General features: G+C 37.2%; 1 protein-coding gene across 2 annotated transcripts in view; it reads right to left on the bottom strand.

The window, feature by feature from the left end:
- The window catches only part of LOC145996019 (uncharacterized protein CG7065-like), an 83,440-nt gene that overhangs the window by 63,260 nt on the left and 7,692 nt on the right, over nucleotides 1-12,488 (bottom strand). The window contains exon 2 of one of the 2 annotated variants that reach the window (XM_083132188.1): nucleotides 5,225-5,406. The exons of the other annotated variant lie outside the window; for it this stretch is intronic. Within the exon in view, the coding sequence (XP_082988314.1) occupies nucleotides 5,225-5,374 (150 nt within the window). The 5' untranslated portion in view covers nucleotides 5,375-5,406. The remainder of the gene's footprint in view (nucleotides 1-5,224; nucleotides 5,407-12,488) is intronic. 2 annotated transcript variants of the gene reach the window in all.

Genomic DNA, 12,488 nt, shown 5'->3' with positions numbered 1-12,488 from the left:
ACTACCGCGGCCAGTTATCTAGAGGTTTTCTTTTTAACAACTCTAGTTCGTTTTCGACTTGCGGCCAAAACTGTCATAGACCAGACTGACATTCAAGGTTGAAGCTTTACCCCCCCCCCCCAACCAGAGTCTGATGAAGACAATCAGAACATGACGGCTTAAGGCACCCACCCTAACCCCCACCAGCTCACGAATTCGGTCACATGCTTCATTCTTTGTGTATATAAGTGGTCGACCAGCAGCAACGTTAAAACAAGCAAACATTTTTTCTTGGAGATAGATATGTATTGTACCGCCTATTATGACGTAAAGTTTTGTGAAAGGCATTGTTTTTAGCCGCCTACACAGTTCCACTAAGTGGAAATCGACGTCACTCTCACTGAATGCTAAGATTACAAGAAAGCAAGGTTATATTCTATAACTCTAGGAGTTATTAGGTTAGCGCTCAGAGCGACAAGTCTCCGATATTATATTTTTAACAATGAAGATAAAATTCACTTATTTAAATATACACGTTCCTTAAGTCTAACTGACAAGCTAGAATCTGAACTCCTAATTCTTATTCTTATCTCACGGGGCAAGCTCCTTGTTTGTTTGAGTGTTGACGTTGCTCTTCAGAGCTGTACCCTCACTTATCATGCACCTCTCGCTGCCTATAAACTTCGAATAGCAGGCTCTCATATAGCCTATCTATGATCCCCTAAATCTTACACTTTAGATGATATCATTTACAATCTTTGATGCATTAACTTTTGTTGTTGAATTTTAATATGTTATATGAGGCTGTCAATAAATAACGAGGCAGATGATATTTCATAGTACTTACATAACGAACCTCAGAAGTATTGTCCGCCACTGTTCAGGCATTTATACCATTGTGACACCAGTCACAAAATTGCATGCTCGTAGAACTCCTTTGACTGCTGTTGGAACCAATTGTGCACGCACTCCTTGACGTCATCGTCCGATTGAAACTGTTGTCCCCAGTGCTTTTTTGAGCTCACCGAAGATGTCGAAGTCACACGGACAGATCTGGACTATAGGGGAGGAGGGTTCAGGACTTCCCACTTGATTCTTTTCAGACATTCCTTTGTTGCATTGGCTGTGTGTGATTTAGCGTTGTCGTGCAATAGGATGACACTAAAGGTAACCGGGACGTTTTTATTTGATGGCCTTCTTGTTAATGGTTCACAATACCGCTGGGCATTGCCCATAACTCCATGCTCCAGATCATAGTTTCTAAAACACAACATTTTATGGAAAACCTTGCAAAATTTAAGACTTCCTGCAGAAAAAAATGCTGCCATCACATTGGAAGATTTTTTCTCCGAAAGTATCACAGCAAGTGATAATTCTTGCCATAAAAAATGGAAGGCACATCAGGCAATATGTAGGTACAGATCCTCACATCCAGACATTGCCTACGTGGAGGGCCACCAAAGTTCAAATTTCATAAAAATATACACTGCTGGACAAAAAAAAAAACAAAAAAAACTGGACAATTGCATTTTTGTGATAACACAGAAATTATTGTGCACGTTAAAGCTGATATAATTATTCTATGATATATACTTTAAAAAGCCAGTAAAAGTAAAATAAATATTGTTCAATACTTAACTGAGAGCGTAATTCATAAGTAATTGCAATTCAGATGTCAAATATTAAGGTGTACTTTTTTTTCCCCAGCAGTATATATTTTATTATTTTCATCTTCTTCTACTTGAAAATCAAAATTGGGTTTTTTCGACCATAACAATCAGTAAAGTTTAATTTCATTGTTACTATTGGGGGGGGGGGTTTCCTGAAAAATTGTGATTCTGTTTTGCGATTTATTTTCATTGGTTTTGAAAACATCGCTTCTTTCTCAATTTTGGTGTTTCAAAACATACTTTTGGCAATAGAAATATGACCTTCCGACATTCCTGGTGCCGGAAGCATGGGTGGGAGGGAGAAGGAGACGGCAGCAGGGAAAGGAAGTCAAAAGCTTCCAGCCACCAACAAAGGGTTGGAAAACAGCCGACTGCTCTTTGCTGTTTCACAAAACTGCACCATAGCATTACAATAAAAGTATTGTTGAATGACTTGCCTTTTTTCTGTCGATCATGCTATTTTTAGCCTCTTGCATCATTGTTTACTTAGGTAAGTTGCCACGCAGGGTATGGCAGACCAAGACTACTAGAAGGAAAGGCTGGGGCCAGACACGCCTCTTTTCGCGACTGCCTCGGGTATGACATCATCAGCGGACAAAACCCAGCTGGGTCTTTACCCCATATGGAAAGAAACGTGGAAAGGCTGATCTGTTTTGTTCTTTTCGCTCCTTTTTTCTTCTATTTCTGGATTGTTGGGTTCAGCGTGCGAAATCCTGGGGGGGACGAGGGGGATTTCCCCCACCAACAATTTTGGCCTCAAATATCCCCCACCAAAAATTTCCCGGGGGGGGGGGGGGGGGTAGAGTTTTTGTTATAACAAAGAAAAGATAAGAAATTACTTTTAATTTCAAATATACTTTACTAAGAATAATATCGAAAACACACACAAATTAGTGTGGTTGTGAGTGTTGAATGCTTTCTCTCTCAAGAGATCATTAACAAATCTATATCAATACGCACAATAAAAGAAAAACAAGAATGCAAAACAATAATAACTTTGAAATCTAATTGATTTATATTAACATAGTGCACAAACTAAACAAAAACTTACACATAATAAAACTACTTCAACTATGTCATAATTTATTAACATCTTTAACCGGTTAGTAAAGGAATTAGTTAGTTGCTTTACACTATCTGATATGTATGAAAGTAACAAATTAATTTCTAATTAATAATCATCATAATTATTTTAATTGAGTAATTTATTTTTACGTTTCCGACATCCCACTGATTATATATAGCCTACTATATAAAGTGAGCTTCGACTTCCTTCAGTTCTATGTCCTAAGTTTTTGTTCAGTCGAAAGTTGTTTAAAGTGTTTGTGACATAATACCATAGAATGATAATACACACGGAACTTCCTCACATTCCTCCCAGTGTAGTTCAAAGATTCATAAGACTCAGAACTGTAATCTGAATAAGGAAAATTAATGAAGAAATAAATATCAATAGTCGAAGCAAAGTTACCTAAATTTGAAGAAGTTAAGTGAAAACAGCCTCTCTCTCACTCCTAAAAGAGAGCAATAGATGAGGTTGTTTTCTTTTACATATTCAACTTATCCATAATTTTGTCTTTCTGCCTTTCTTTATTTAATAAAATGCATGACCAGGCATATTAACTTCAATTTTACATGAAACTTTAGGTTTCAGAGAGAAATGTGACGACCTAAAAACTACCGATTCAATACATATGTTAATAGCTGTATAATCCAATTCTGAAGACATACATTATCTCGGATCCTAAGTGAACCTGTATATTCAGTCCCAGCTAGCTTCTGGGCATAATGATGGCTCTCTTGATTCCGCTGCGAAACTGTGGCGCGGAGCGATCTGTTCGCCCGGTGACGTCATGCTTTTCTCAAGGACCACATATGGCCCCAGAACTTCCACACATTATTCGAAGTGTTGTTCAAAGATTCATAAGACTCAGAACTGTAATCCGAATGAGGAAAGTTAACGAAGAAGTGAATATTAATAGCAGAAGCAAAGTCAACAAATTGAAAAAGTTGAAGTGAATCAGCTCCTCCCTCACCTCTGAAACAGATTACTTCATAAGTATAACAATAGGTAAGTCCGCATAATTTATTATTGTTATTATTCTACGCATTCAACATATATTTTTCTTTCTGCCCTAACAAAACGCATTACTAGGTGAATTAATCCAATTTTACATGAAACTAATGTTTCACAGAGAAATGTGACGACTTATAAACTACCGATAAAATGTGTGCGTAAATGGCTGTGTAATCCAACTGTAAGGACATACGTTATGTCGGATCCTAAGTAAGTCTGTGTATTACTCCCAATTAGCTTCTGGGCATAATTACGGCTCTTTTTGTTCATAATTACTGCTTTGATTCGGCTGCGAAAACGGAGCATAGAGCGATCTGTCCGCCCGTGACGTCACGCCTGACGTCAAGGACCACCTAATCAGGTATGGCCCCAGCCTTCTCCTTCTAATAGTCTTGATGACAGACTAACAAAGCAAGTTGGAAAATTTGAAACAATTTGAGTTTGAACTTTCGTACAGTGTGTGTGTTCTCCAGCTTGTGGGTTGTGACAAGCAGCGAGCTGTGGAATTGAGGCTTTCTTCTCCTCCAACAAGAGTAAAGTGGGTATAAGGGGGCAAGAAGACCCTGTTTGTCACCGAGTGAAATTGACAATGAGCTATTTGGTATGGATTCAGAAGGGGGAAGACGAAGACATCGCCGACCTGATGACTTTGGGGAGTGACTCGAGTTACTTTTCAGGCAACCACGGTGTGACTGCCTCCAAATTCATCTTACCTTGACTTCTTCAGACTATTGTTCACAGATGCACTTTTCAGTCTACTGGTTGTGGAATCCCAAAGATACTAACTACGACCAGCATGTTGCAAAACATGGAACAACAAGACAAGCAACTCCTTTTACAATCCACGACTTCACCCTATTTTCTGTTCTTCTGGCAATGGGACACCACGAGTAGACAGACTGAAAGGCTACTGGGCACGTGACAGACTGCTTTCAATCCCCTGCTATCTGCAGATACCGTAGAATTTGGAATTCCGTGCAAAAAAATAGTTACTTTCCCTTTTCTCTTCTTCTTCTTTTCCTAACAACTGATTACGGATTTAATTTTTTCCCCATCAGGATTATAGCCCAAAGTATACTGTACAAAACGAGGTATAATTTGTACCTCTAACATTCGTGTTCCGGAAATATAAAATTTCATTTACAAGCCTGTAGAATTTTAAATTTCCTGCTGAAAACACGCTCTGTGTTAGTGCAAATACCTGGAAAATCAACCTCGGTGTCAAAGGGTTTCCCACAGAAAACATGCTCGGCATTGTTTCACAACACGGGAAAATAAGTCTCAGCATTTAACAGTTAATGGAGAAAAGCAGAAACTTAATGAAATAACTAAAATACAAGAACAGCCACAATTATAAAAAAAAAAATCTTCAAGTGGTCACTATTAAAATATATTTATAAATCTAGCAATTTGGTAATCTACCTTCTTTATTTAACATTGCACATTTGACTTACCACGTTTTGTAGTTCGTTCCAAAGCAAATCAAAATGTTACTTACATCATGCATTATAATCTCACTCTTTTTTTCTGGTTCTTCAGTATCCATCTCATCATCGTACGAATCGCCATTATCTCGATTTGAATAATCATCTCTATTTGAATAATCATCTCGATTTGAATAATCGAACACTTGCACTGGACGGTACATGGCTCAAGAGTTGCAATATTCCAATCCAATTGCTATATTAAAAGAAAGAAAACAGTCTATTGAAGTATATGATTAAAATACTTACATGCACAATAGAAAAAATACAATTATAAATAATGAATTTAGGAAAGTGTGCTATACGAGTCACTCTCCTGTGCAGTTTACTCATCAAAATGAATTTGATCTCGAAACACGTTTTTTATTTGCCAGTTATGAACATAATTAGCTTCTATTAAATAACTTACCACATACATTTTTTAGTAGTCAAGCCATGTCTTCCACAACAGCTTTCCTCATCATAACAGGGTCAAACACATTTCACCATTAATCGCATTATATTTATATTATATATATATTATATTTGTACTGGTAAATGGTGTAACTATCAGGCAAATATTATTATTTTCCCAATTAAGGACTGTCTTCCATATCCTGGATGATTTTTGCAAGCTGTATGAAAGGAACGGGAAGATTGCAAATGAAATGTGAAGTAATGTTTGCCGTAAGTTATTCTGTCAATTTTATGTCGCAGGTAGCAGTAATTCTGGTGAAATGTTATGCAGAAATTGTTGCACTCACAAAATTTAGCTTCTCTTTTTGGTTGTAAGCATAATATACACAGGAGTGCAAAAATGCAATTCACTCATATAAGCATTTTGGAAGGTAATTAAGTTTCATCCGATGAAACAAAATTCTGTCTGCATATGAAAACGAGAAAAAGAAAAGGAAGTTTTATTTACACATGTCCCACAACATGGCTGTGCATCAGGCTTTGGGCCCCGTCTACGGCACACGTGCAGGTTTGAGTCTCCTGGGAGAAGCGTAACAACTTTTTCCCTGAGATTTTTGGCCTGTTTGCAACCGGTGGCCAGCCACCATCGTGACAAAATTGTGGAGCTACAAATGAGTAATGTAATGGAAACCTACGATGATGGGTGTGTCGTGCTGACCAAACGTCACCCTTTAACTGATTGGATGATCCCACCTCGGTAGAGGAAGTGAGGCCGGCAGTCCGTAGGTTGGTCCTACATATAAAAGATGTGGGGGTAGGGTCTCACACGTTCTTAATCTCAACCATTTTGGAGGTGATGTGATCAACACCATGCCCCGGCTGTCTTTACCCTCAGGTACCATTGATTTTGACACTGGGTGAGCCCCAAAGTCGCCTTTTATGTGGGGACAAGGAAGGTAAAATTCCAACCTTAGATCATCCACCTAAGGATTTGAACCCGGGTCTCGCACATGGCAGTCAGATAATTATTAGTATTTTAGAAAGAAATGTTTCAAATAAAGTTATTTGATGTTAAGGGGGAAAGCAAATGGTATTATGTATGTTTTAGTAGGGGGTCATTTTTAAGGTCATTCGAAGATCATTCAATTGTTTTTAAAAATAAATATTCTTATTCCTCATACAAAAATAAACAAGTTTTGTAGAAACCATTTATCTATTGAGCATTTAGATTCACAGATATTTGACACGGAATAAATGGTAACATCAAAATTTATATTCCATAAACGAATGCTTTGTTTGCACGATATTTCGAGTTATCAACCTAAATGGTCCACTCTGTGTGTGTGTGTGTATACATATATAAATTGGACAAATAATATACTGCACGTTAGATGCATAATGCATTTATTGTGCATCTTCAGTATGTGCACCTAGCCATGTAACCTATTCACATGGTGTACGACAGGTACATCATCAATTAGAAGTTTGGCCCCAAATAATTCTGATCGCTAATATATCATTAGCATCCATGTTATGAAAATACTCAAACATGCTGAAGAAAAGAATGACCTTTCTTTCTGTACATTGTGTATTGATCTACAGATGAACATCTGTCGAGAAAGATTACGCTGTTATCCCTAAGATAACTTAAGTCTTTTAATTATTAATAATGGATCAAAAGAACAAAAATTATTGAGATGTGAGAATACATAACATACACCACACTGATTATCCCAATACGATTTCTAACAATGAAACTGATATTTGAAAATACTAAAATTCGAACCGCGAGCGGTTTTACTACGAGGCACATCCAGAAAGTGGTACCGCATCCATGGCATTGATGCACTAAACGTACCAGGAGACAAATATTTGAATACCTTTGAGATACACTTCTGCTGCCAGTCCATTTATAAATGCAGTTACCATTTGCTGGAGCTCTGTTGTCATCGCCATAACCCTCAGTGATTTCACTAATTTCAGAAGGTCGAGTTTTTCTAGTATGCAAAAGAAAACGATGGTTCTCATTTCACACTTGGCATGATTCCCAATTTTCTGGTTCATCTTGACTGCCCACATAAAACCGTACACAAACACTTCCACAACTTGCACCGAAGCCCACGTAACACTGACTCCTCCTGGGATGTTGCCTGTGTATCTTTCTGCCAATGAATTGGCGACAGAAGTGTATACAATAAGTGTCTCAATAGGCCCATCTAGTTGGCTGCACTTTTTGACTCTCTTTGCACTGATGCATCTAGTTGGTTGCCCGGTGCAACACAGAGTTGTCTAGTTCGTTGATTTTGAGTCAAGCAGTGTATTTGGTGTCTGCACTACAATGCAGACTGGTGCAAGTGTGATGTATGATCACGTGGTGCATGCTAACTAATCAAATGACCGTTTAAAGCAGCAGACAGGCATTTGTTGAATCTTCTGAACTTCAACACCGCTTTCTGTCTAGTTGGTTGAACGTCATATCCTTGCACCACCCTGACACTGCATACACCAGCACTACACCAAGTGTTAAAAAGTGCAGCCAACTAGACGGGGCTAGTGTCATGAGTGCCTACGTAGAAAACCAGCTCAAGATATGTACTTTCAGAGTAAAAAGGTTTAGTTCAACCAACTTCTTGTTCCTTTTTATTACCAAACAGGTACTACTTTCTCACAATTAGGTGATGCACTGTCACGAGTTGCATTATGATAATGGGGTTGCTCATATTAATTGGTAAATAATGGTATAAGTTTATCCTTAACCTGTCAATAATTTGCCCAGTGCATTTAAATTTGCAAATGGCCTATAACTTACTGTTACACAGAATCATCCTTGTAACAACTATATCCGAGGGAATGGAAGGGGGGGAGCAACAAATTTAATAGATTAAATGTAAATGGCCATTAAACACACCTAATCTATGTGAACCATGAATAATGTTTTTTGTTCTTGTTGCCATACCTATAATTGTGGCTAAAGAAAGATTCCATTTTCTTACAAAACTTAAAAAGATAATAATATAGTTGGAGATCACACAAATTAAAGAAATTACCAAGAAGTAGGCTCCATGCTTGTTTGTAATCCAGCTAGAAGTTATTTATCGACAGTAGCACTACATTTGAAAACACGTGAAATTGTCAGTCATTGTTCAATAGGTACAGTCAGATTAAATTCAAGTTCACTTAAAAGAATCTCATTCCGATAAAGCCCTGGTGCACAAGCAAGGAATAAAATGAACCAACCTAGAGCAACTTTTCAGAAGTGATGCAACATCCAGATATAAAGTTTGCCATCTTTCAGAGTTACAGAAGTAACGTGACATTAAGATTTGAAAGTAATATTGTCCTTATTAGAAAGTAATATTGTCCTTATTAGAAAGACATTCATTGTAATAAGTTGTTCAAATTGAACTAGAAATAAATATCTTCTGGTAAAGCAGACAAGGTCAAAGGAAGAAAGGGGTCACTCCACAAGATGCAAAATATACAGAAACAGCATTAGTGGTAACTCTGGCCCAATTTGCTCAGGTGAGACACCTACCCTTTAAACTATTGTTTCTTCAACCACAGATGATAACGAGATGTTATTACAGCTGCAATTATCTTCAGATAAATGCATCTCTCTCTCTCTCTCTCCACTTCATTATCATCTTAAGATTATGATATGGATATTTAACTTTAATAAAGTTGAAAAAATATTCAAACAAGTTCCATCGCACATTATTGTACATTGTACACAGTGAAAAAGAACTTGCTTGATTTAAAACCCAATATTAAACTCAAGCACAGGACTGATAGGACATGTATCTATATTTCATATTGCTTGCCAATGGGCCAATCTAGGTTTACATCTATTGATTGAACTTACATGCAGGAACTTCAGTAACCACAGATTCAATATTTATAATAATAAAATGTGCTTTGTAAACTTGTAACACTTTTTTACACATATGAATATAAAGGGTGATCAATTTCTGATTAGCAAAATATACCCTTGCGACAAACGAGTACACTTTGCAGTTGCTCAAGGCAATTCTCCTTTTCGCTGATGACTTTGGAGAACCTATTAATTTCATCCTCTGATTAACAACTAATTACCTTAATATTAGGTGAAAGCATTTTTCATATACACACATCATTCATAACATTGAGTTCTCAAACTGTCTGGACTATTAGTAAAGTAATTTTCGAAATCCCACTTCTTTTGAAAAAACACTGATATTCCAACTTCAGAAAAAGTATCTGGCTTCAACTTTTCTCTGAGATTTTGGGTGAATCTTCCTGTGGTTTGCTTTTACTGAATCCAAAAACATGTAATTTTCAGAACTTGGAATATCATAGCATTTTCTCAAAAGAAGAGGAATTTTTGAAAACTTTGATGGCAGCTCATGGTTTTAAAGACTCAGACCATTCAAAATTGTTAGTCTACAAAGAGTTATATAATACCATATATTGGAAGAACAAGTAGTCAATATAAAAATGTAATATAATAGCTGAATAATATGTTTTATTTTGTGTACTACCAAAGCATACAAATGAGATTAGAATTTACCTTTGAAATGTAGAAACAATAGTAGCTATTAATGCATTTTAAAATAAATCTAAGAGAGAAACACATTGCACAATTCTGTCGCAAAGATGCAAATGTTCCCAAACACTGTTTAACATAAATTATAAAGATAACCCATTGTAAACACTTACCTGATCTCAAAAGATTTTAATTCACCCTCAATTGGAACAGCCCTCAAATCCATTGCTGTGATTATGCAAACGAACTTCATGTTCTTCCAAAAAAACACCAAACACTAAGTGCAAAGGCTTGTGACAACGCTTTTGGAACAAGCATCCATTGATCGTTTTCCGGTGGCTTTCCCAAAGCTTTGTTATTGATTCGGCATGGTGAGGACAGTTAGGTAAACTAGACTCCGGTCTAGGAAGCTACATACCGGCTGTAATGGGATGCAATGCACCTACCAACTTAATGAAAAACCACTTGACTAAACTTCTTTCATACGGTTTGTGGCATTTTAACATTTGAGGCACCCAGAAGTTCAGAGGATCAAGTCCAAACATTAAATATTTACTAAATAGGTTTTTGAATATCTTCATCACAACAGTGGCAGAACTAGAAGTTACAGTTGGGATCAGTGATTATGTTTCTCACCTCACCGTGAATCAATTTGAAACCACACTGTTGTACCAGGTGGTTATAATTAAAGTGACGGTGTTCAGAGTGGTACAGCACGGGCTATAATGAGAGTAGCAGTCTGAAACTTCGTAGATATGCTAATGAAGCAATGCGCTCGCGAATTATGAAAAAAAAAAAAAATAGTTCCAATTCTCGCCACCAGGGTAAAAAACGGCGCTGTAAGCAGTCAAAACGTGGAATTTTCCATAACTCTGACGTCAAAGTCGGTGAAATTGCCTAACCATTGTGTGAGCTCCCTGGTTGTTGTTGGTGACGCTTGTTGCTTTTTCCTTTAGTAATGTTCATGTAATTCGAATAGTGAAATTGTAGCGATATTTTATTACAAAGAGTATTGTTTTCTGCGATTTATAGTGTTTTTCCTGTAACTATACCAAGTTTTGACTGCTTACAGCGCCATTTTTTACCCTGGTGGCGAGAATTGGAACTATTTTTTTTTTGCATAATTCGCGAGCGCATTGCTTCATTAGCATATCTACGAAGTTTCAGACTGCTACTCTCATTACAGCCCGTGCTGTACCACTCTGAACACCGTCACTTTAATTATAACCACCTTGTACATAAACAATATATAGTACTGTAAACAGGAACCCAAGGCTGGGATACATGGCATATGAGGAGTACATTTAATAAACATAAAAAAAAAAAAAAACAATTCTCTCCGGGAGTCCGGGGTTGGATCCCCCTTTTGAGATATATTGCACAGTGTTTCAGATCCAATTTAAAACAGTATGTCCAGTTCTGATTAGCCTATCATGAGCATAAAGTAGGCTCAAAGCAAACTTTTAAAATATTCTCAAACCTGTTAAACTTGGTGATCAGACATTTGAATTTAGATGGCAACACTTTGCAGAATCAGTTGACTGCTGTTTTAGAAAACCTGATATAAAGTGAACCTTTCCAGACTGGGTTACGGCAAAAGGGTTTATGGGGAGATGTGGGTAGTAACCTCGTACTGCACACTCAATTTCCACAATTTATCTTGCAAAAATGCATTTAACCTTTTGCCGCCCAAGCATCTCGAACGAGATACCCAAATGTAACCCTCACTGTCCCAAGCTTCTCGATCGAGACGCTGTGTCAAGGTTGTAGTTTTTACGTTATAACTTTTCTATTTTTGGCTAGAATTTCGATTTTTTTATATTGTTCCTAACACATGTATTTAACAGAAATGTTTTTTTGCATACTTTTTTTTGTCTTCATGAAAATGGATGGGGGAAGGCAGGGAAAGGTAATTCTCTTTTGCGTCTCTTTTCAAGGTCAAATTTTTGCCGACACAGGAACACTGGCTTTGTTGTTCTAAAGCAATTCTTTTCACTCCCGCCTGTGGGGGGGAGACTGGTTGCTGAATCTGCGTTGCGAGAATGGAATTTCGAAGCATGCTGAAGGAAACCTTTGTTTTTTTTTGGCACAAGTGTCCACAAGTTGTGATAGGGGTTACCCTGCATTGTCTAAAAATAGAATTTCAAGTAGCTGCAAGAATCGGTGCTCATTTTTCACTGCGTTCTAGCTTTTTGTTCGTGAATGTTGTGCGTAGGTGTCGTTTTGTGCCCAAGTACAAGGACATTTTTTGGGTGAAGTGAATTTTTTAAAATAATTTTTGGGGGTTTCCTCCCTTCCCCCTCCATATATACACCAAACTTGCATAAATTTTGCATTTTGTGCATTTTGACATTTTTTCC

This window comes from Lepisma saccharinum, chromosome 12 (genome assembly GCF_977018435.1).
Source record: "Lepisma saccharinum chromosome 12, izLepSacc3.1, whole genome shotgun sequence".
NCBI classification, from domain to species: Eukaryota; Metazoa; Arthropoda; class Insecta; order Zygentoma; family Lepismatidae; genus Lepisma; species Lepisma saccharinum.
Note: the sequence above shows the minus strand (reverse complement) of the source record. Positions and strands in the feature narration are given on the sequence as shown.